Below are 26,050 nucleotides of genomic sequence, written 5' to 3' on the forward strand. Positions count from 1 at the left end.
AGTGGACAAGTTGTCACAGAGGTTGGAAGACAGTTGCACACTCTCTGTGCCTACATTTACCACCCTCTATGAGAATCCTGTTTATTTGTCTTTCTCTCCACTGGACATGAACCCTTTGAGGCAGAAACAATGTCTTAGATACTTCTGCGTCCTTCATGCCTGGAACATAACATTGTTCAATTATTAAACATTCTTTGTGGACTGAATATCTGAAAATCACAGCCATGTGGCCTTAGGATTCCAGAGTAATAGGGAAAGCAGTACTTGCATATTAATTTATTTTTTGTTTTCTGCCTTCTACCTCATCTGACACCAAGTTCAGAGTAAGAATGGTCATTAAATAAAGTCACTATTTTTTTAATATTTATTTATTTTTATTATTTTTTCTTTTTTTTCCATTTATTTTTATTAGTTGGAGGCTAATTACTTTAGAATATTGTAGTGGTTTTTGCCATACATTGACATGAATCAGCCATGGATTTACATGTATTCCCCATCCCGATCCCCCCTCCCACCTTCCACTCCACCCAATCCCTCTGGGTCTTCCCAGTGCACCAGTCCTGAGCACTTGTCTCATGCACCCAACCTGGGCTGGTGATCTGTTTCACCCTTGATAATATACATGTTTCGATGCTGTTCTCTCTAAACCTCCCACCCTCGCCTTCTCCCACAGAGTCCAAAAGTCTGTTCTGTACATCTGTGTCTCTTTTTCTGTTTTGCATATAGGGTTATCATTACCATCTTTCTAAATTCCAAATATATGTGTTATTTGGTTGATGATTGATTTACAATATTGGTTTGGTTTCTGCCATACATCAACATGAATCAGCCATAGGTGTACATATGTCCCCTCCCTCGTGAACTCCCTCCCACCTCCCACCTTTCCCACCCCTCTAGGTTGTTACAGAGCCCGGTTTGAGTTCCCTGAGTCATAGAGCAAATTTCCATTGGCTGTCTGTTTTACATACGGTAGTGTATATGCTTCCATGCTACTCATCTCACCCTGTCCTTCCTCTCCCCTGCCCTTGTCCATAAGTCTCTTCTCTAGGTCTGTGTCTCCATTGCTGCCCTGCAAATAGGTTCATCAGTACCATCTTTCTAGATTTCATATATATGTGTTAATATACATTATTTGTTTTTCTCTTTCTGACTTACTTCACTCTGTATAATACACTCTAGGTTCATCCACATCACTAGAACTGATTCAAATGCATTCCTTTTTATGGTTGAGTAGTATTCAGTTATATATCCCACAGCTTCTTTATCCATTCATCTGTCGATGGACATCTACGTTGCTTCCATAAAGAAGTCACTAATTTTTAACATGCCACTTAAGCAAATGGGACCAGAAGGCTCTATTTTACATTGATCATCTAAAGTAAGATTCTAGTCATTCTATGTAAATTGTAAAATATCATGAACAGAACTCCTTCTCTTGTTTCAGGCATTTTACCTTTAGCACTCAGTTAACTCACACAGCTGGTGAGGAGTGGAACCTCATCCAGCTTTTCCGCCCCTGTGTCAGCTGCTCTCCACTTTCTACACAGCACCACCCCTCTAACCTATTACTGTGGTTTCTAACAGCCAACCTGCCACTAACTGTGGCATCTTAGGAGAGATCAACTCATGTCTGAGTTCTTACACTTTTCTCCCCACTGGTAAACTAAGGCTCATGATATCACCTCTTTTTAGCAAAAAAAAAAAAAAAAAAATCGAAGAGGCACAGACAGATATATTTAAACAGTCACTGTTAATCTCTGGATACTCACCTTCTTTTTCTCCCTTTCACTTACTTTTCTTCACAAGGATTACTGTGACCATTATCACCTAGGAATTTCCTAATGCTGAGTCACCAATTAGGGCAGACTGGTTAATTCAGAACCAGCTGGAAGAAGTTTTGAAAAATACATATTTTTGGATCACACCTCTGGAGATTTTGAACCAGAAGGTCTGGAGTAATGCCCAGGCATCTGTATGTTTTTTGAAGTTCCCCAGGGGATTCTGCTGTGCAGCCAGATCTGGGAATCACTGATCTGACCCCAAAACATGAGTCAGCTGTCTCGTCCTGCCCTTGTCTGCACTTGAAGCAATGACTCATCATTTCACTTTTTTTTTCTTCCCCAAACTGAATTGAAACCAAAGAGCCAAACCTCAGATTTCCTTTACCTGACTGTAAGTTCAAATGTCCCCTTCACTTGGTCCAAGCACTGCATCTGCTTCCCCAGGTGAGGCTTCAGGTGATAGACTCCCTCCGCTGTTTAGTCCTGGGAAGATGTAGTCTTGATCAGCTCTGGTTAGGAAATCCCTGGGTGAAATGGCTGTTTGATATTTGATTTATAATAAGACATATCTATTTGGTCTTTTGTCTTCATTTCTGGCACAGAGTTCCTAAAAAAGTTTGTAACTCTGGGGATCCTTCAGTCCCGAGTTGGCTGGGACCACACCGGGTTCATCTTAGAGCAAACCTAGATGTATGGGTTCAACAGTTTTGCCTCCCTCTGTCCTCCCAGAGATGAGCCAGGACAAGGGAAAGGGAGACTTTAGAACACATGTAGATTATTTGATTCTGTAGGTTTATCTTGTTCTTCTCCTCCCAACCACCCTAAAAATGAGGTCAGGCATAGTCAGCTTGCAGCAGTAGGTAAATCTCAGGCATTTTTGTTCCTTTGTATTATTAGAACTGTTTGATGTAATAGAGACCCACTTGAGCAAAAATCATAATTCCGTACAGGTATCTGGTCAAACCAGAAGCTGGGACCACAGCCCAGACTGTAGAAAGGTCTGGAACAAGTACCAAAATTCTGGTCAGGGCCCATCTGTTTCTCATCTACTTCTTTCTTTAGTTTCTCTCTGAAGAGTTTATCTGGGCTACGTGTTCAAAGATGCTAGTAACGGTTTTTGTTTTTTTTTTTTTATATTTATTGTGCACTTTATTTCTATTATTTTTTTTCTTTTTTTCCTTTTATTTTTATTAGTTGGAGACTAATTACTTTACAATATTGTAGTGGTTTTTGCCATACATTGACATGAATCAGCCATGGATTTACATGTGTTCCCATCCTGAACCCCCCTCCCACCTCCCTCCCCATCCCATCCCTCTGGGTCATCCCAGTGCACCAGCCTCCAGCACTTGTTTCATGCATCCAACCTGGTAACGGTTTTTTAGAAAGTGTTGCCAATAGTATCCCGTCAAACCTCCTAGCTTGTTGGGTAGAGCATGACTTTCATCTCATTTATTTTCATTTCTCTTAGGTATATATACCTAGGAATAGAATGCTGAGTCATACTATAAATCTATGTTTAACTTTGAGGGGAACTGCTAGAATCCAGTCCCACTTGAAATTCTAATCATATATCCTTTTCACATATCCCCCGTTCTCCCAGAACAGGCTAAAGTGAGGCTCTGTTATCTTGGAGTTGGGGAGGGAAATATTTCCAGGCTTCAGTCTGGCCTGATAAGGGCCCAGAACTCCTGCGCCCCTGATTTCCCTCCCTCTGTGTCACCTGAAGCCACAGTAACTTTGGGGGTGTTCAGAGGCCACTGAAGGCTCTGGGACCTGGAATTAGGGGTGACCCCATTTTCTTCATCCTTGAAAACACTCTACAGTTTTTCACACCCTAGTGGTAAAGAACCCGCCTGCCAGTGCAGGAGACATAAGAGACATGAGTTTGATCCCTGAGTCCAGAAGATTCCCTGGCAAAAGAAATGGCAACCCACTCCAGTATTCGTGCCTGGAGAATCCCATGGACAGAGGAGCCGGGCGGGCTACAGTTCGTGGGGTCACAGAGAGTGAGAAACAACTGAGTGACTTAGCACACACACAAGGTGTGGGATACTCCAGTGAAACCCCACCCCCGCTTCAGGAATTTCAGGCAAGAAGCAGGTATTAATGTCTATATAAAGGCACTCTCAAGCATCAAGTGTATGTCTAGCACCCCCTTTTCTCCCAAGAACCAGAGAAGAAGACAGTAAACATTCCGTCCAGGCCCTCCACAACCTGCTTCTTGTCTCTTGAATCCCTCTCATTTAGTTTTCCTTGTTAAAGGCCAGTGAAGCGGTTCAATTTCTCCCATAGTCCTCTCTTCTGCACCCTCATTTCCTGCCTCCACCCTTGCACTTGGGAGATTTCTCTGGGGAATTTGACCTTAATGAAACCTTACTTTTGTGACTTTGGTAACTTTTTTCTCTATGAGGAGCCATCACCCCAGTTATTTCTTCCCCATTCAGTGACATGGGGATTGCTAGAGCAGGAAAAGTACTTAATCAGTATTTTACATCAAACTATTAAACTTACAATAAACCTTCCATTTAGATGAGTTTCTTTCAGAAAGTGAAGGAAACCTGGGCCTTGTTCCTTCTAAAAACAACCATCTCAGTTGCTCTGGCCAGAATATTCATCCACACTTTCCCTTCCCTCACTTTGAGCGAGGGCTTTCATTCACAGGTAGAGATCAGGTAGGATTCCAAGCTAGGTGTGTAACTTCTAATATGATGGCAAGTGACCAACCTCCAGCCCCTGGGTTTACTGCAACTGAAGAAGTCTAGTTTTCAGGGTGGCCCACATGTGGATTCTATCTGAGTCCCTCTGCCTATGACTTTTTCCTCACCTCTGAATCCCCTATCCCCATTTTTTGAGAGAGGAGGTTAGCCATCATTCCTTTTTGTCACATTCCAGATAAATTCGTATCCAGACGTTGGCCCCTGACTTTACAAAGGTCGCTAAGGCTAGTTCTAGCTAAATTGCTGGCTTCTTGCAGTTCCTGAGAAGCTCTTTCTGGGCTCTTTGTCCAAGTCCCCAAAACCCAGGGAACATTTCTTTCTCACACTTAGGCTTGTGTTCTTTTTTAATTTTTTCTTCCCAATAAGGCCTAGTAAGTGGGAAACACTGGACTTATTTTTTGGACCTGAAGTAGCTAACATTGATTTAGCACCTGCTAGTGACAAACAGAGGAGAAGGCAATGGCACCCCACTCCAGTGCTCTTGCCTGGAAAATCCCATGGACAGAGGAGCCTGGTAGGCTGCAGTCCATGGGGTCGCTAAGAGTCGGACAGGACTGAGTGACTTCGCTTTCACTTTTCACTTTCATGCACTAGAGAAGGAAATGGCAACCCACTCCAGTGTTCTTGCCTGGAGAATCCCAGGGATGGGGGAGCCTGGTGGGCTGCCGTCTCTAGGGTCGCACAGAGTTGGACACAACTGAAGGGACTTAGCAGCAGCAGCAGTAACAAGCAGAAGATATGAAGAAGAGGTGGCAAGAAAACACAGAAGAACCATACAAAAAAGATCTTCACAACCCAGTTAATCATGATGGTGTGATCACTCACTTAGAGCCAGACATCCTGGAATGTGAAGTCAAATGGGCCTTAGAGAGCATCACTATGAACAAAGCTAGTGGAGGTGATGGAATTCCAGTTGAGCTATTTCAAATCCTGAAAGATGATGCTGTGAAAGTGCTGCACTCAATATGTCAGCAAATTTGGAAAACTCAGCAGTGGCCACAGGACTGCACAATTGCACTCATCTCACACGCTAGTAAAGTAATGCTCAAAATTCTCTGAGCCAGGCTTCAGCAATACGTGAACCGTGAATTTCCAGATGTTCAAGCTGGTTTTAGAAAAGGCAGAGGAACCAGAGATCAAATTGCCAACATCCACTGGATCATCGAAAAAGCAAGAGAGTTCCAGAAAAACATCTATTTCTGCTTTATTGACTATGCCAAAACCTTTGACTATGTGGATCACAATAAACTGTGGAAAATTCTGAAAGAGATGGGAATACCAGACCACTTGACCTGCCTCTTGAGAAATCTATGTGCAGGTCAGGAAGAAACAGTTAGAACTGGACATGGGACAACAGACTGGTTCCAAATAGGAAAAGGAGTACATCAAGGCTGTATATTGTCACCCTGCTTATTTAAGTTATATGCAGAGTACATCATGAGAAATGCTGGGCTGGAAGAAGCACAAGCTGGAATCAAGATTGCTGGGAGAAATATCAATAACCTCAGATATGCAGATGACACCACCCTTATGGGAGAAAGTAAAGAAGAACTAAAGAGCCTCTTGATGAAAGTGAAAGAGGAGAGTAAAAAAGTTGTCTTAAAGCTCAACATTCAGAAAACTAAGATCATGGCATCTGGTCCCATCACTTCATGGGAAATAGATGGGGAAACAGTGGAAGTAGTGTCAGACTTTATTTTTGGGGGCTCCAAAATCACTGCAGATGGTGATTGCAGCCATGAAATTAAAAGACGCTTACTCCTTGGAAGGAAAGTTATGATCAACCTAGACAGCATATTAAAAAGCAGAGACATTACTTTGCCAACAAAGGTCTGTTTAGTCAAGGCTATGGTTTTTCCAGTGGTCATGTATGGATGTGAGCGTTGGACTGTGAAGAAGGCTGAGCACTGAAAAACTGATGCTTTTGAACTGTGGTTTTGGAGACTTTTGAGAGTCCCTTGGACTGCAAGGAGATACAACCAGTCCATTGTAAAGGAGATCAGTCCTGGGTGTCCATTGGAAGGACTCATGCTGAAGCTGAAACTCCAGTACTTTGGCCACCTCATACGAAGAGTTGACTCATTGGAAAAGACTCTGATGCTGGGAGGGATTGGGGGCAGGAGGAGAAGGGGATGACAGAGGATGAGATGGCTGGATGGCATCACCGACTCGATGGGCATGAGTTTGAGTAAACTCCTGGCATTGGTGATGGACAGGGAGGCCTGGCGTGCTGCGATTCATGGGGTCAATGACAAGCACTGTTCTAAGTGTATTTGAGCTTTTTTTCCCTTTTACTTCCTTTTTTATTGAGACATAATTAACAAACCACACTGTGTAAGTTTAATGTGTACAGCATCATGACTTGACATACATGCATTTTGAAATGATGCCCACAAGTTAGTGAATATTTATCATCTCATATAAATACAAAATTTTAAAAAATTAGAAAAGAAATTTTCTCTTTCTTTGGATTTACTCTCTTAACAACTTTCTTATATAACATATAGCAGTGCTTGTTATGTGTATCCTTTGTACATTACATCCCTAGTGCTTATTTACCTTATAATACTGAAACTTGTACAGTTTGATCACCTTCATCAAATTCTCCCTCCATCTGCCCTTGCCTCTGGTAAACACAAATCTCATCTTTTCCTATAAGTTTGTTTGCTCGCTTTTGAAGGATAATTTACCTATAACACTATGTTAGTTCCTGGCACACAACATAATGACTCAATTTTTTTTAACATTTTATTTCATGTGAATTTCCAGTGTACAAAAGTATATGTTTGAACCTGTCACTCAAATAGGAGGTTCTTTCAGTTCTCTAGGACAACCTTCTTTCAGAGGCAAATACATTTAAAAAAAAATAATATTATGTAAAATATATATAGAAAATTTTCTCTTATAAATACAAAAGTATTTGGACATTTTAAATTTAGTACAGCTTAGCATCCTAGTTTCTGTTGATAAATTTAATTAATTGTTAGGAGGTTTATATATAGGAAAAACTCTGTAAATGGTAGATATGTTTTAACCCTTGATTAAGAGTGACATGTCTGACTTAAATTTGTTCTTGTTTTTTTTTAACTAATTTTTAAATTTTATTCTGTTTTTTTGGTTGCACTGGGTCTTTGTTGCTACACACGAGCTTTCTCTAGTCGTGGCGAGTGGGGTCTATTCTTCGTTGCAGTGCACGGGCTTTCTGTTGCAGTGGTTTCTCTACAGCACAGGCTATGGGCACATGGCCTTCAGTAGTTGTGGCTTAGGGCCTCTAGAGCATAGGCTCAGAAGTTGTGGCACATGGGCTTAGTAGTTCCACAGCATGTAGAATCTTCTCAGACTAGGGATTGAACTGTGTCCCCTGCATTGGCAGGCAGATTCTTATCTGCTGCACCACCAAGGAAGTCCTATGTTCTTGTATTTTTTTAAGAAGAAACTCCATTTGTAAATTCAAATTTGGTTTTCCCTTTATAATTTTTTGCTCAGTATTTTGAACACTTCGATTTTCTTTTTGTAAAGACTTTGAGTTTCTCTTTCTTTTCTCCTCTCAAGTTCTTGCTTCTTAGTGCCAAGCTTAGCTCTTACCTGTTTATATTCTTCATGTGTTTTTTGATTTGATACTTTTCTTTTTGTTTTTATTTGGCATATTAATAGAGTTGTTTCTAGCTGAGATTGCTCAGTGTTAAAACGTTCTTCAGATAATACCTGGTCAATGCTACATTGCTCTTCTGACAAAGGCAGGTCAACTTGTTCTAACAAAGACTAGTCAGCTTTTGTTTCTTTTTTAAATTAATTAATTAATTTGTTTGGCTTCATTGAGTCTTAGTTGTGGCACTCAAGGTCTTTCATCAGGCTCTGAAGCACAGGCTGAGTGGTTGCAGAATGAGGGCTTATTTGCCCTGCAGCATGAAGGATCTTAGTTCTCTAGCCAGGGATAAGACCTGCATTGCTTGCATTGCAAGGCAAATTCTTAACCATTGGACCACCAGCAAAGTCCCTAGTCAGCTCTTCTAAGTTACTTCCTGAGTCTTTCCTCTTCAGCTGAATAGAGATGTTTCCGATGATCAGGATATCACTCTGTGAATTGAGATTCCTATGAGGTTTGAAACTTCTTTTTCTTTCATAGCAATTATCTTATAATCTTGCTGAATCTTTAGTTTTTAAATGCAAAGCCTTATCCCTTAAGAACACTCCCCAAGAACACTTGGAGATGGTTAGATCACCATGTTCTTAGTTTCACATTTTTGAATCCTACCTATGAAGCACCTTCATCATGTGTCCCAAAGTTCCCTGTCTGCCACTTTGCTGGCAGCCTCACCAATGCCATGGAACCCAGATGAGGTAAAGGAAGGGAAACAGTAGAGAGTATATCTCCCTCCTAAAGAAGGGCAGGAACTCTGGTGGGTGGTATGTGGACCCCGCAGATGCTAAACTTTTTAGAGTCTTGCAGGGGACATTCGTCCATTCTCCAAAGGGAGGTCAAGTAACAGCAGGCAACTCTCATTGAAAGCATATATGCCTAGAGCTATGGGTGGAGAAGCTGTTCCCCACACAGCCCCATTCTTGGGGTCTAGGCAGCCACTCCTATTTGCAGCTACTACATGTTTCATCCCTTCTTCTTTAAGAGATGAAGTAAAAAGAATGAGAAAGAGGAAAGGAGAATGCTGCTTTTTCAGAAGAAAAACAGTTAGGCAAGGGAGATTTAGAGGTAAGACATGTTAAGAGGATTAGAACACATCAGAGAAATGTGACTAAGAAAACCTACCTGTCTCTTCTGACCTCAGTCCTATGAACCAAGGGAAACGCGGTCATAGGAATGAAGTTGGTCTTCCAGGACTGTATGCAAGTTGTCCTTTTCTTGCCACCAGGTTTGAGTCTCCCTATTAAAAAGCCTTATGGTGTAATGGGGCCTCAGAGGCCTGAGTTCAAATACAGCCATGCAACTGAGGAAAGTTTGCTTGATGTCAACTGTTTCCTCATATGTATCATGGGTCTAACAGTATCTAGACCACAAGTTGCTCCTAGAATGAAATGAAGCTCTGTAGCGGGTTGAATAGTGTTCCCCCAAAATTCCATGCCCACTGGAGCGTCTGAATGTGACCTTATTTGAAACTAGGGTGTTAGCAGATATAATTAGTTACGATGAGGTCATACTGGAATAGGGTGGGCACTAACCCAATGGCTGGTGTTCTTTTAAGAAGAGGAGAGGACACGAAGAATATGTGCAAGGAATAAGGTCATAAATAAGGTGAAAATGAAGGCAGAGATTGGAATGATCAGCTGCAGCCAAGGAATGCCAAGGTTTGACAGGAGCCCCCAGAAGGTAGGAAGAGGCGAGGAAGCATTTTCCCTGGAGCCTTCAGCAGGAGTATGGCCATGACACCTTGACCTCAGACTTCTAGCCTCCGAAATTGTGAGAGAAATGTAGGTACACTGTCTGTGGTTTTAAGCCACCCAGGTTGTAGTGATTGGTTACAGCAGCCTAAGAAAACAAATAATATCTATGCAAACTTCTTGGTGTGTAGCTAGAACATGCAACGCTGAAAGTGAAACCAAAACTTCCCAGTAGGCTGGGCTATAATCAGTTCCTTAGAATCAGTTTTGGTTTGAATTGTCCTCATGTTAAGAGAAAGCCTGAGCTGGATAGGGATGATATCTTTTCTCCTCTTGCTTAATGTACCTTATCTCCATATTTTTCTGTCAGCTGTCATCGTATGTCCCTCTGCCAGCTAGAAAGAACCCAGTGGTCTCGGCAGCAACCTGGGTTTTATTTTCATTTTGGCTGTTTGTTTTGTTGGCTTCTGTGAGGAAATCTGACAAAGAGCAACTGTGTGTTGTTTTATTTTCTTTTGAGTCTTTGCCTGAGAAGCCTCACCAAGGCCTGATGGGAGTATCGCGTGGGCTGTGATTGTCTTGTTTTGTGAGTTGGTGTTGTGGACCACGATGAGGCTGCCACAGTCGGGTAAGTGCAGGCACATTTTCTCTCCACCCCATTGGACATGTGAAAAACTGCCTCAGAAATTGTGTTCAGGGGCATAAACAAGCTAATTTCCTCCTGTCCTCAAAACAGTAGGATTTCTTTTGTTGGTCCTATGCTTATTATTCTTGTTGAGCAGTTTTAAAAAGTGAGGTGTTTTTTTTTCTTCTGCACAAAATAAGTGTGAACGGAAAAAATTGAAATATTCCTGAAATTGTCACTCCGCTTAGAATTTTGGAAGGTTAATGGAACTTAAAAATTTGGTTTTTTACATCCAACATCTGTTTGTGATTAACCCTTTGGCAGGCAGTCAACATTCCACAGTAGCCTGTGTTTACAAGATATGTTCTAAAAGTCAACTGTTTAAAAAACAAAACAAAACTGGAACTTCCCTGGTGGTCCAGTGGTTAAGACTCCTAGCTTCCTGTGCAGGGGTTGCAGGTTTGATTCCTGGTCAGGGAAGGAAGAGCCCACATGCTGAGGGACACAGCAAAAAACCCAACCATGCTCATTAACTTATAGGCAACCATTATTTAACAACAGTGTGACTTGGCCCTACTAAAGGGCTTCTATTCTACATAAAATGATAAAAGAAAGTTTAGCAAAATGAAGGAAAACCACTATTGCTATTTATTGGTCACTACCCATGTGTACATAATAGAACAGAGATGATAAGGAACTCATGTGAGAAATGGTTGAAGTGAGGAGGTGAAACTTGAAAGAAATTACCTACATATAAGGCCTTCTAACCCTGAAATTCTGTGGTTCTGTGGAAGGAAATGAATGACATACATTGATAAAATGTACAGTAAGAATATTCACTGTGAGCAGTAATCAGATAGTTGTGCGTGTGTGGTAGGTCCTTTCAGTCATGTCCAGCTCTTTGTGACCCTGTGGACTGTAGCCTGCCAGGCTTCCTTATGCATGGGATTCTCCAGGCAAGAACACTGGAGTAGGCTGCTTTGTCCTCCTCCAGAGGAGCTTCCCGACCCAGGGATCAAACCTGCGGCTCTTATATCTCCCGGATTGGCAGGCAGGTTCTTTACCACTAACACCACCTGGGAAGCCCTCAGACAGTTGTAGCAGGAGTTAAATTCCAGTTGGCCTGGATGTTTTTTAAGCTCCCTTTGAAGTCTAAGAGTTTATGAATAGATGAACTGTATCTGTTGCCACTCAGAACTGGTCTATTTGCCTTCATTACCTGAACTCTCACCATCAACTTATCTTCCTTGCTTCCTGTTCAAGGTGTCTTTTCAGATTTCTTCTGTCTGTGAACCTTTCCATTAAACTTCAGCTCCTTGTAGGCAAAGACACACCTTTTAGGTTCTCTGAATCCCGAGTACCTATCACAGTGTATATGCATATGTCTATGTGTAGGTTCTCACTGGGTGCTTGTTCAGTTGTTGAATTAGTTGATTTGATGAAATGGCAGGTAAATCATCAGATGTGGGATGTTTGCATAATATATAGCAGGCAATGGGGCTGATGGAAGTGAAGCAGATTCCTCAGGGACAGTATTAGGAGTCATACTTCAGACTGACTTGCTTTTAGATGCATTGGACAGTGATCCTTAGGTTGTTGTGTGTTAGTTTTATTCCACATGGCAACATCCAAATATGCCACCGGCATTAGCTGTGTCGTACTTGGGTTACCCTGTAATGAGGCAACTGCATCCTGGCCTCCTCATAGCCCATCCTGGGTCTTCTGCAGTGGGGCTTCCTCAGGTTGTGTTCCGCTAATTTTCAAATCGACTCGCAGAATTCTAGAATAGATGGAGGAATCTGAAAGTTTATCCAGCCCCAATCACCTCAGTTCTCACCAGCCCTTTCGAATACCCCTGGGACTGATTCCCAGTTCTTACTCTCCTGATCTCTCTATTATCAGCCCCTCTGCTTCTTGGGATTTTCCTCCCATGACTCTGAGATATTGTGATAATGAAGCTTCTCACTCTTAAATAATTTCTTCTCTGCCTTCTTCTCTGGTCTCTTACTTCTATTCTCCAAATTTTGGAGCATTCCTCAGAGTTCAGCCTTTTTCTTTGTAATCTCTTTTTTTATACTCTCCCTCTCAGAAAGTTAATTTATTCCCTAGTATCATCTCACATTTTTATTAGAATTAACTTTTTTATCTTTAGTCCCAAATAGTGTCCCAAACTATAGATCTACAGTTTTCTTGACTGCCTTGCCTTACTTCTTGACTCAAACTCAACCCATCATCTTCCCTTTAAAAATGAGTTCTTGGTCTTATATTTGTCCCCCACTCCCAATAACATGAATATTGTCTTGACAGTCTGGCCTCAAAAACCACAATCAACTTGTTGCATCTCTTTCTTTCCCATGTGGCTGATCACTTGTCAATTGTTTTGTCAATTTTCCTGTCAGTTGTCTTATAATAAATTTCTCCTTCCTTTCCCTTTCTTCCTTTTTTTTTTTTTTTTTTGACCCTAAATCTGGGGCTTTACCAGACTTCTGGATGAATACTGTGAACCCCCTTATCAAGTAGCTGGCCTCTAATTCCACTTTCCCACCACTATATACTAAAGGGGAAAAAAAAAACTCCGATTTAATCTTTTCAAACTTCTTTGTTATTCTCACTCAGTGTTTGAGTGACTATCACTGTCTTTCTTGGCAGCTCTACCTGGTATTAAGCTCTTAACATTCTCAAATTGTATTTCCAGCCAGGTTATACTCTTCATTGTCTTCCTCAACATGCCCTACGTGTTTGCTCCTGGGCCGTCTGCAATGCCCTCAAAAATTGTTCCAGCTCTCCAATTCCTATCAGTGCTTCAAAGACTCACTTCAAATCCCATCACTACCAGTCAGCTTCCAGGGTTTTTGCATCTTCATGCAAAATATTTTATGCCACTTATTCTTATTTTTAATGTGTACAAGTTTTAACCTTCTGACTGTGTTATAATGTCTTTAAAGGTAGCGATGCTTTCTTAGGTGAATCCTTCTATTGATTCTCACAGTCTAATACAAGAACTTGCAAAAAATGGGAGCTTAGTATTTATTGATTAAAAAGTTGATTTGAATTTAAGTTAAATTTGAACCGCTAAGTTAAATTCATTAGAATTGTGTCTTAAGTCTACAGATAGTCTACCTGGGTCTCGGATCATAAGTTCAGCTTTATGTCTATATACACATTCATATGGGCTTCCCATGTGACTCAGTGGTAAAGAATCTACCTGCCATTGCAGGAGCCGCAGGAGACATGAGTTAGATCCCTTAGTTGGGAAGAGACCCTGGAGGAGGAAATGGCAACTCACTGTAACATTCTTGCTGGGATAATCTCATAGACAAAGGGACCTGGTGGACTACAGTCCACGGGGTTGCAAAGACTCGGACACGACTGAACCACACACACATTCATATAAATACACATTTATAAGTTAAAATGTATTAATTATCTCTATGATATCATCTTAAGTCTCTTTCTTAAATGCCTTTTAGAGGAGAGGAGTGAAAGACTTTAGCTGGAGTAAGGCCAGTGTTAGTTATCGTTAACTTTATCTTGGACACTCGTGATCATTTGTTACTGATATGCCAATAGTACTTTTGGTAGTTAGAAATGGAATCACACATTAATACCTAAAAATATTAAAGTTTTCATGGTTCATCAAAAATCTTGGGATGTTACACACTTGAGGATTACCTAACATGGTGAAACAAAATAGTTGAGATTGGTTGTTAGCTGCATAGATGGCACATAGAAGGGACTGTGGAAATCACCTAGTTCACCCCTTCTTTTGTAGAAAGTGGAGAATAAGTTCCTAAGGCAGAAGAGACAGAGCAAAGAGTGAATCTCCTGTCTCCTAAAACCTTCCACCATGCCACCAAGAGCAGTAGCTTCTCTAGTGGTCTGGGTGACAACAGAAAGAGGATAGCAGTTTGAGCAGGACCTTTCACAAATCTAAAAATGGTAGCTTTCACTTCTTCTCACTCTCAAGCTTGATCATCTCCTGATCAAGAGGGCCCTTCTTGACTCCTCCTGGAGCCACAAGAAAATGTTCTCAAAGCTTATCCTATGCCATTCTGTTCCATTTTAGGTCATTCTTTCAGGCCCTGCCTGACTGAGTATGAAACAGTTCATACTTCCCTCAACTACTTGCCTTGCCCTCAACTAGTACGACATGCTCAGAGGCAGAATTATCAAGAACTTCTCAGAACTTCATTAAGAATTATCCAGAAATTAAGAAATTCAGCTAAACTGATTATCTGATTAAAAACTATTTTTCCACTCACATTCCAAAGTATTTATTAGAGGCTACCCTGCCTGATATAAGGATAACTATAATCTTCCTCTGCTTGATGCAAAGACTAGCAAAACCAAATGCGTACATAAGGAGTATATAATTAAGATGAAAATGAACAACTGACCAGGCATAGGAAAATATTTATATTCAAAACAAAGGTGAGTTTTAAAAGAGAAAGCTAGAGAAGGTTGTGATTGTTTGAACATGTTCATTGCATTGTGGAGAAGAGTCATCACAATGCTCATTTGGCCGAAGAAATACCTCACACATCAGCACTCTGTAAATGATGCATCAAGTTAATTGATTTAGGCAATGCACTCCATAAGTTCTCCAGATAAATTCTTCCAGGCCCTGCCTGACTGAGTATGAAAGAATTCATACTTCCCTAACATTAAATGCTTTAGGAATCCACTTTGTTTTCAGAAAATGTGTCTCTCCTAAGGAGCCCAGAAGGCAGAAGTCTTATCCAGATTGCCGTGTTTTGAGGGAGGTTGGTGAGGGGCTTGAGATACCTGTGGAAACACTCTTCTGGGAGATAATCTTGTCAATAATCTTACTGTTAAAAAGGGATCACCTTCCACCTCTTGTGGAAACTTTTGTTTCAGCATGTACCCTGTACTTAAATAATTCCAGGAAGGAGGCCTCCCCATGCATGAGTGGCCCATTCTATTGTGTGTGGCTCTATTTGATAGAAAGTTCTTGTGTGCAGCCAAAATAAATAGCCACTATACAGTTTCTGTTTCTCTGATAGAATTGTGTCAATTGGGAGTCTGTAGACTAAGATTCCTGAGTATGATACTAAATTGTCATGCATACAAACACTCATTCACTTGTCTGTTCAGCACACAGTTATAAGGACCTAATCAAGTGCAGTCAACCTTTTGCATCCAAAGGGCTCTACAACCCTATGTATATGGCCAGCTATGCTATGCTACTTTACATAAGGACTTGAGTATCCCTGGATTTTGGTATCTGAAGACAATCCTGGAACCAATACCCTGCAAGATACCAGAGAATGACTGTACAAAGATCTCCTGTCTAGCCTGGAAGACATCACCTTGTAAACAGTGGAAGCTGTTGAAGTCTTTTAAGCAAGAGTGACATGGTTTAGGTTTGATTATTCAGTTTTTAAGAGATTGTTCTGCCTGCTAGGTAAAGGGATAGTTCATCCAATAAATATTAACTAAGTGCTTCCTTATTGCCAGACTGTGTTCTATGGCTGAAGGCATAGTAGTAAGCAAACAGACAAAGATCCCTACCCTTTGCATGATTATATTATAATGGAAGATATTACCTGTCTTCTAGCAGGTAATATTAATAATATAATAAAACAGGTACATTATATGGTAAATTTGATGGTAACAAAAGTTTTGGGAAAGAGAGACAGACAAGGAAAATTAGAAATGCTGGGGAGAGGGGAGGTGGTGCTGTTGCAATTTTATATAAGGCAGTCTCACTAGAAAGAGCAAAGAAACCATCCAAGGGTAGGGATAGGCACATTGGCAGCAAGATCCAATCTTAAAGGGGTGGATCTGAGGAAGGCATTGCACAGGCTGGAAGTGGGCTCAGGGCCATTTGGGCAGGGAATTCTAGCATCCCAAGGACACAGATTGTAATTGGTCGTGGGGTAAGGTTGAGGGCGGCTCCAGATGATACCTCTCAGCCCAGCAAACACCCCACACTGCAGAAAGGGCATGGCCACAGTAGGGTTTTCTAAAGCATGGCAGGAGGGGCTTAACACAGAGGCCTCTCTTATCTGAGTTATTGGAGGGACTTGTGATTTTATTCTCAGTGAAATATTGAGCCACCAAAATGTTTTGAGCAGACATGATTCAACTTATATTTTCAAAGACTCACTCTGGTTCCTGTGTTGAGAATCACCTATAGGAAGCCAAAGTTAGAATCACCATGAGAGACAATGATGGCTGAGATTGATATATTAATAGAAGCAGTGAGATGTGGTCAGATTCTGGATATATTTGAAAGAATGGCTTATAGGATTTGTTCATGAATCAGATGTAGGTGAGAGAAGATAGGAATCAAGGATAACTCCAAGATTTGTGACCAATAGAGAAGGATGTAACAGAAGGAAGCAAGACTAGAAGGTGAAAATGACATGAGGAGACTATGCTATGGTGTAAGGAGAAATGATGTGAAGCTGAATTAAGGTGATAGCAGTAGGGCTGTGAGAAGAAGAGGCATCATCCAGGAAGTATCCAGGAAGTAGAATTAATAGGACTGAGGGATGAACTGGATGTGTAAGATGAGAAATGAGTAGGTTTAAGATGACCCCCCAGGATTCTGGCTTGAAGTAAGAGTTATTATTATTGACTCTTTATGGAAATGGGGTACAGAAGTTTTTATAAACTATCTAAAGTCTTGAAAGTGAAAGTGTTAGTCACTCAGTCATGTCCAACTCTTTGTGATCCCATGGAATGTAGCCTGCCAGGTTCCTCTGTTCATGGAATTCTCCAAGCAAGAATAATGAAGTAAGTAGTCATTCCCTTCTCCAGGGGCTCTTCCCAATCCAGGGATTGATCCTGCATCTCCTGCACTGCAGGCAGATTCCTTACCATCTGAGCCACAAGGGAAGAGGCTAATAATTTGTAGACTCAGAATTTGAACTCAAGATCTTCCTGACATTAGAACCTGAACTCTTAATCATTGCATGGGGCACATTATCCTTAGAAGAAAGAAGACTTCTGGTTGGAAAGTACCTTTATGACAGTGACTGTCTCTTAGTTGGCTCAAGGAAGCAGTGTGCAAGGAAAGTCCCCTTGGATGGGGAGGGAAGAAGGGGAAGTTAGAATCAGTATTGGGTGAATCCAGAGTCCTTTCTGTTGCCAGAACTATATGCTACATGCTATCCTTTTGTACTGTAGAAACAAAAATGCTCAGAAAGTGCTAGGCTACAGATGCAGCTTAAAATGATATCTTTTCTGGATGTATTTGCATTTTCAATAAGGAAGAGGGTTTTTAAGTCCAGCTAAGGTGTGTCTTGAGCATTTCCTGTTGGAAAGCACTAGATTTTATTCCCAGTTCAGTTCAGTCACTCAGTCATGTCCGACTCTTTGCGACCCCATGGACTGCAGCATGCCAGGCCTCCCTGTCCATTACCAACTCCCGGAGTTTACTCAAACTCATGTCCATTGAGTCGGTGATGCCATCCAACCATCTCATCCTCTGTCATCCCCTTCTCCTCCAGTCTTCAATCTTTCCCAGCATCAGGGTCTTTTCCAATGAGTCAGTTCTTCGCATCAGGTGGCCAAAGTATTGGAGCTTCAGCATCAGTCCTTCCAATGAATATTCAGGACTGATTTTCTTTAGGATGGACTTGTTGGATCTTCTTGTAGTCCAAGGGACTCTCAAGAGTCTTCTCCAACACCACATTTCAAAAGCATCAATTCTTCGGTGCTCGGCTTTCTTTATAGTCCAACTCTCACATCCATCCATGACTACTGTTCCATACATGACTACCATACCCAGTTGTTACCTGTTTTAATATCTCCCTCCCTACATTAAAAACAAGAATACAGCCCCCTGTGGACCTTGCATTCCCTTCTAGCTACTGCCTCATATCTCTTCCCCTTTTTATAGCACTGTTCTCTAAAAAGTTGCCCATATTCTGTTGTCTCCACTTCCTTACTTCCTATTTTTATCTGTATGAAATCTACTGATACTGTGCTTATCAGGGTCATCTGTGACCTTCATACTGATAAATCCAGTGCTCAGGAGCATTTGGCTCAGCTGATAACTCCCTCCTTCTATGTTTTAAACTCTAGGTTTTATTATTATTATTTTTAAATTTTTGTTCATTATTTTATCTGTTATTTTATTATTATTTAGTAGTGGTGAAGCCAACAGATCAGGAGGTGACTGTAATTGAAAAAAATAGTTTGTTATAGTCACAGATCCCAAAAGAAAGGGGCATGGCACACCACAGAGGGCCATACAGGCCAATACCAGTGTTGCACAGGAGGTAGAAGGAGAGGGGGCAAAGTGGGCAGGAGCCCTCACTGTGGTTTCCATAGGAAGGAATTGGGCTAGACTGAATAATCTGTTATCGGCCCTAAGGTGATTAGAGCAGAGATATATATATGTATAGTGGCCCAGAGTATGAAAGCCCCAAAAGGAGGTGATTGGAGGTAGGTCTCTGGATAGGTTGATTTGCATATGAAATAGGCAAATTGTTTACTGTCTCTAGGAATTGGCTAATCCTGAGAAGGCAGTCCCTCTAGAGTCAACAAGACTGCAGATGTCAAATCATCAGAATATAGAAAATAAGAGAGGCTTAATTTGCCTTTATACTCGTTCTCCCAGTTCTCTTTGTTAGTATTCCCCCCTCAAAGACCCATAAATGTTGGAATGCCCCATATCTCAATCCTTTGACACTGTTCCTTCTCTGTCTCTCTTTAGGAGACACCATGCAGTATTATGGCTTTAAGTAACACTTAGGCATTAGTGACTCCCAAATGTGTATCTCTGCTCTAAACTTTGGACCACCAGTTGTCCACCTACCTACTAAACATCTTTACTTGGAGTCTAATAGTCATTTCAAACCAAAGATATTCCAAATACAGTGCTTGATTTCTGCTCTCGAATCTGCTTCTTTCTTAGTTTTCTTCTTTTTAATAAGTATGTCCATTCCTCGTGATTCAAGCCCCAAACCTGGAAATTTTCCTAGATTTATTTACTTTTGTTAAACTATATTTTCAACCTGTCAGCAATTCCCATCAAATCTTCTTTAAAAATATTGAATACTTAAATAAATGGAAAAACATGCTACATTCATGGATTAGAAGACTTATTATTATAAAGATGGCTGTATTCCCTAATAGACCTACAGATTTAGTGTAATCACTATCAAAATTCCAGCTGCTTTCTTGTGTGGAAATGGAGAAGATTTTCCTAAAATTCACATGGAAATGCAAGAGAGCAAGAATAGCCACACATCAAATAATAATAATAAAAGTAATGTCTTAAAAAAAGAAAAGCAAGTTTGAAGATTCACATTTCCCAATTTCAAAACTTACTATAAAGCTACCACATAATCAGCAATCTGTGGTACAAACATAAGACAGACATATATGTCAATGGAATAGAATTGAGATTTCAGAGCCAAGCCCATGCATTTAAGATCAGTTGATTTTTGGTGAGGGTGCTATGACAATTCAATGGAAAAAGAATACTCTTTTCAACAAATTGTGCAGAGACAATTGGATGTCCACGTGCAAATGAATGAATGAAACCTTACTTCACGCCATTTACAAAAATTAACTCGAACTGGGTTAAAAATGTTAAAAGAAGAACTAAAGCTGTGAAATTCTCAGAAGGAAACATAGATGTAAATCTTTGTGACCCTGGGTTAGGCAATGATTTCTTAGAGATGACACCTAAAGAACAAGCAATTAAAAGAGAAAGTTTTCAACTAAACTAGCCTTCATCAAAATTAATTTGTACTTTACAATTAAATTAAAACATCTGTGCTTCAAAGAACTCTATCAAGAAACTGAAAAGACAATCACAGGATGGGAGAGAGCAATTGCAAATCATATATTTGATAAACAGTTGGACAGTTTCTGGAAAAGTTCAATACAGAGTTACCATTTAACCAAGCAGTTCCACTCCTACATATATACTCAAGTGATTCAGAAACATATCTACACAAAAACTTGTACATGAATGTTCATAGCAGTCTTATAGCCAACAAATGGAAACAACTCAAATATCTATCGACTGTTGAATGGATAAAAAAGATGTGGTGTGAACACGCACTGATAGAATAATCAGTTCAGTTCAGTTCAGCCTCTCAGTGGTGTCTGACTCCTTGCGACCCCATGAACCACAGCACGCCAGGCCTCCCTGTCCCTCACCAACTCCTGGAGCCTACCCAAGCTCGTGTCCATTGAGTCAGTGATGCCATCCAACCATCTCATCTTCTGTCATCCCCTTCTCCTTCTGCCCTCAATCTTTCCCAGCATCAGAGTCTTTTCAGATGAGTCAGCTCTTCGCATCAGGTGGCCAAAGTATTGGAGTTTCAGTTTCAACATCAGTCCTAACATGAACACCCAGGACTGATCTCTTTTAGGATGGACTGGTTGGATCTCCTTGCAGTCCAAGGGACTCTCAAGAGTCTTCTCCAATACCACAGTTCAAAAGCATCAATTCTTCAGTGCTCAGCTTGTCATAAAAAGGAGTGAAGTACTGGTAATGCATTACAACACAGAGGAGTCTTGAAAATAATATGCTCAGTGAAAGAAGCTAGACACAAAAAACCACATATTGTGTGATTGTATTTATATAAAATAACCAGAATTAGCAATTATAGAGACAGAAAGAAGGTTAGTGATTGCCAGGGACTGGAGGAAGAGGGAAGAAGAATTGGGGAGTTTCAGCTAATGGGCATGGAGTTCCTTTTTGGAGTGATGAGACTGATCCAGAATTGGATAGTGGTATGGGTTGCACAGTTCTATAGAATATACTAAAAACCACTGAGCTGTACCACTGAATCATCTGTGTCTTAAATATATATGTATCAGTTCAGTTCAGTCGCTCAGTCATGTCCAACTCTTTGCGACCCCATACACACACATAATCCTCTATTGTATGTCAAATATACTCCAATAAAGCTGTTAAAATTTTAATAATTTAAAGGACAAATTTTAAAAGTTGAATAAGTGTTTTAAATGTATAAATGGAAAAAAACCTTCAACAGACCACCTCTCATCTCCACTGGCCCCACTGCTCTGGTCTAAACTATTATCATCTCTGCAAAAAAATTCCTTATTGATCGTTCTCCTTCCAATCTTGCCCATCCCACTGTCCTTCACAACAGTAGTCTATTGTCTACACCAAAACCAAGTCCTCTTTTGAAAATGTAAATGAGGTCATATCATTCTCCTGATCCAAATCCTTCACTGGTTTTCCATTGTATTCGGAGCAGCTCTGCTTTTACCTGATTCAGATGTATGGCTCTGACTGATTAATTTCCCTTGAAGAAATGCTTCCAAGGCCAATAAAATTTAAAGCCTCTTTGAGGACAAAGAAGTTGACAGTGTTATACCCTGTCCCTTTTGCTTTAGCTGTGAGAAGTCCTTAAGTGGGAAAGTTTGTGAGCAAAAATGGAAGCACAGGAGGTGAAGCAGGACTAAGCTATGGCACTCTCTCAGTACTTAGTAACAGGTCCTTCAAGTGATGGGTGTACTAGATCACAGCATTCTAAAGAGCTTGACAACTTTACCTGCTCAGTCAACTAGCAAGTTTTTATAGAGTATCTAGCTCTGTTCCCAGAGTTGCAGTCCAGCTGGAAATGATGGTGTACAGTATCCATTTGATGAACAAGACTGACTTTCAAAGGCCTGCACTCAAACTATGGAAGAAACAAAGAGGTGCAGATGACCAGCTTTTGTGGTTACCAGTCATGAGGACTGGTTCATACTCAGAAAAGTTTGCAAGAAAAGGAAGAAGAGCTTCTAATTTGGATCGATAGAGTGCCTCACTTCTTCTTACCCTATCTCTCATCTCCTCTAGGCAATCAGCCTTTAACTTTTCTTCCTAACTCTACTCTACTACAGTCCGCTGCCTCCCCAAAGATTTGTTTACAGTCATTTCATTGTTTTCAGGAGTGAGCAAATGACCAGATCATGAGGTCCAGTAAAACTGCAGAAGGCTCTGAGACTTTCAATTGTCTGTTTCAGATCCGGTACAGAACATGTTCCTCCTACTAATTTTGAGCCTGGGAATGCAGCTTCAACAGACAGTAGGTAAGAAAAGTCAAAGTCTGGGGAGGGTCCTGAGAAAGAGGAACAGATGATGACCCCTAGCTGAAGCTGAGGATGAGAATGTGGTCCTTGGGCTACAGACTTTCTTTAAGAGAAAGGGTGATTGCCAGCTATAACAAGCACAGTCAAAAGAATGGTGCCCAGGGTGGCTTGTGCACACCTGTTTCCCTATCTTACAGAAACAGGGACTGATAATATTGGTCTGCCTATCCCCACTCTCCAGTAAATGTAGTAACAAGATGACAGGACCATTCAGACCATGCATCGCTGAAATGACCCAAGAGAACATGGGTTAAGTGTCCTGAAAGATGAGATGCCAAGCAGCTGTCCTTTTCTCTTCTGTCAGGGACACTTCCTCTATTAAAAAGCAACAGTAGCAGCCATTGGTCATTCACACATTAATGTGGGTTACTTGAACTGGGAAATCAGAGTCTTCCTTGCATCTAAATGAAAAATGAACCTTAGGCTATGCCTTTGGATTTTGAAGAAAGATACTCTACTCGAGGGCATAGATGGCAAGGAGGAAAGCAGTTTCAGAGTTTCCTGAGAAAGGCAGTTCAGACCATTCACGTGTTCAGGCAGGATCATGAGCTCTTTATAGTGGTGAACACCAATATGTAAGAGAAGAAGACAGAGATGGACACAAGGAATTAGGTCCTCTGTAATAGCAGCCCCAATCCCATGGGAAGTCATCCAACATGCTGCCTTTGACTGAGAAAGAATGCCTTTTTTGGCACTGATAAATTTTTGAGGAGCTTTTCCCTCTCTTCCAGGCCCAGTAGCATTCCTCCCCCTCCCTTGAGTTGCTCAGCAGGGTCTGGCACTAGAGTCATTGACTTGGGGCCATCTTTGGAGAACACCCCAATATTCTGCTTACTCCAGCCCTGCCCTTGCAGTGGCAGCTAAATGAACACTTGATATTTTCTTCCTAAGGGACCCTGCCCAGCTGGGATTTTCAGAGACAGGTGTGAAATTAACTCGTTCCTTATATGAATGCTCTGTGGATGGTCTACTGTGTTATCTGTAAAATAATTTAAAGTGTGAAGTGAAAAGCTATCAGAAAATATTTTCATTTTAAAATTACTAACCTTTAAATTGACATAAAGTAAAAATGTATACTTTTTAAAAATAGAAGCATCTATGAGTTTTGACATATGCGTAATCATATAGCCACTTCCCAGGTGGCTCAGTGGTAAAGACTTCACTTGACAATGCAGGATACATGGGTTTGATCCCTGGGTCAGGAAGATGCCCTAGAATAGGAGATGGCAGCCCGTTCCAGTATTCTTGCCAGGATATTCCCTTGACAGAGGAGCCTGGTGGGCTACAGTCTAGGGGGCTGCAGAACTGGACATGACTGAGCACAGATGCACACACATAGTCATATAGGCACTACCACAGTCAAGACCCAGAACAGTTCCGTCTCCAAACAACCGAAGACCGTCCCTCAGCCATCCCCCAACTCTATCCGATAGTGTTAAATTTTCCAGCATGTTATATAAATGGGATCATTTTAAGACATTCTTTTTGTCTGGCTTCTTTCACTTATCACAGTGTATTTGAGATTTATCCATATTGTTATATGAATCAGTAGTTCATTCCTTTTTGTTGCTTATTAGTATCACACTGTATGTATGCACCACATTTTGTTTATTCATTTTCCAGCTGAGGGACTTTTGGGTTGTTTCCTGTTTTTGGCAGTTATAAATATAGTTGCTCTAAACATTTGTATATAGGTTTTTGTGGACGCATAGAGTTTCATTTCACTTGGGTGAATACCTAGGAGTGGGATTGCTGAGGCATACATTAAATATATATTTAACTTTATAGGGAACCATCAAGCTGTTCTTAGTGTCTATACTGTTTTTGCATTCCTGCCAGCAAAGTATGAGAGTTCTAATTGTTCCACATCCTTGACATCACTTGGTATTGACATTGTCATTTTTGTTTTTAAAGTCACTCTAATAGGTGTATAAAAGTATCTCATTGTGGCTTAACCTGCCTTTCCCTAGTATCTGGTAATGATAAGCATATTTTCATGTACCTATTGACCATCCATATATCTTCTTAAGTGCATATCAAATCACTGACCATTTTTAATTGGGTTATTTTCTTATTTTTCAGTTTTGAGAGTTTTTTATGTATTCCAGATACAAATTCTTTATCAGATATGTGATATGCAAATATTTTCTCCCAGTCTGTGGCTCATCTTTTCATTCTCTTAACAGTGTCTTTTGCAGAGGAGAGATTTTAATTTTGAAGCTATCCAATTTATCAATTTTTTCCCCCTGATGTCTAATCATATCTAATAACTCTTTGTCTAACCCACGACCTGAAAGATTTTCTTCTATGTTTTCTTCTAAACATTTTATAGTTGTACACTTTACATTTAGGTTTGCCATCCACCTTCAGTTGATTTTTGTATACTGTGAAGTATAGATTGGGATTTTTCTTTTTGGTATATGGACATCCAGTTGCTCCAGTCCCATTTGTTCACTTATTGAAAAGACTATCTTTTCTCCATTGACTGCCTTTGCACCTTTGTAAAAAAAAAATCAATTGGCTCTTTTTATGTGAGTCTTTTTCTGGACCCTCTGTCTGTTCTATTGATCTATGTATATATACTTTCACTCATATCACTCTTTTATTACTGTAGTGTTGTAGTTCAGTTTTTTTTCCTTATATTTTCATTTCAAAACCTTCTTAGACACATTCAAGGAAAAATATTTATTTTTGTACTTTGTCATGTCTTGGAAGAAAAAGTAACCCCAATCTTATGTCTCTCATTGATGTGTCCTTCTTTCTTCATCTGTCTGAGAAGAATAAAACCCAGGAGGCACATGGCCAGGATGGTACTTGACATCTCTCTAGGAGAGGGACCACACCCTGGGTCATTCTGCCTAGGTTATAGCTGGCTTTCAAAACTACATCTGCTGATCCCTGAGATATACAAAGCAAAAGAATCAGGTTGGGGAAAGGATTTCAAGTAGACAAGATGTCTCATGCAGCATTCCTGCAAAGAGGAGTGCATGAGTCAGGTGTCCAGAGCAGCATCTATCCAGAACCAGTAACTAGAGTTTTCTGAAGACTGGCTGTGTAAAGCAGTCTCCTCTCACCTCCCTGTCTAGACCCATCCTCACTTTTCAAATCCCTTAGGTAGGAAGTCTGTAAACATTTAAGTTTCTGTTGTTAATGCAGAAGAAAAGTATAAAATTAGCTTAAAGAGGAAGCTATCTTGGGAGTTAATGCAAATAAATTGTTTTGTGTTTCCTGGAGATATGACAGGTGCTGACTCCTGATTGCAAATAAAATGCAAACTTCTCCCAAGAACTTTCAAAAAGGCTCTAGCATTACTCAAGTCAGCTATTTTCATCTGTCTAAAGAACCTTCATGTATTAATTGTTCATGCTCTAGACACATCCTTCACCCTTTAATTTACTCAAGATGACCAAATGAATATTTTGTCTGCTTAGTTTTGCAGTTGTGGAAACTTTTCCAGTGTTCTCCTTTGTCTGATGACATCAGGAGTTCAGTCC

At 40.6% G+C, this 26,050-nt stretch overlaps 1 protein-coding gene across 2 annotated transcripts in view; it reads left to right on the plus strand.

Annotated features, from left to right (window-relative positions):
• Positions 1-10,088: 10,088 nt before the first annotated feature.
• Positions 10,089-26,050, plus strand: part of PDCD1LG2 (programmed cell death 1 ligand 2) — a 57,870-nt gene continuing 41,908 nt past the window's right edge. Inside the window, exons 1-2 of one of the 2 annotated variants that reach the window (XM_020904551.2) lie at positions 10,089-10,463; positions 22,431-22,496. In XM_020904551.2, the coding sequence (XP_020760210.2) occupies positions 10,445-10,463; positions 22,431-22,496 (85 nt within the window). In that variant the 5' untranslated portion in view covers positions 10,089-10,444. The remainder of the gene's footprint in view (positions 10,464-22,430; positions 22,497-26,050) is intronic. The other variant, XM_070480444.1, reaches the window with a different exon arrangement.

Source organism: Odocoileus virginianus, chromosome 18 (genome assembly GCF_023699985.2).
Source record: "Odocoileus virginianus isolate 20LAN1187 ecotype Illinois chromosome 18, Ovbor_1.2, whole genome shotgun sequence".
Lineage (NCBI taxonomy): Eukaryota > Metazoa > Chordata > Mammalia > Artiodactyla > Cervidae > Odocoileus > Odocoileus virginianus.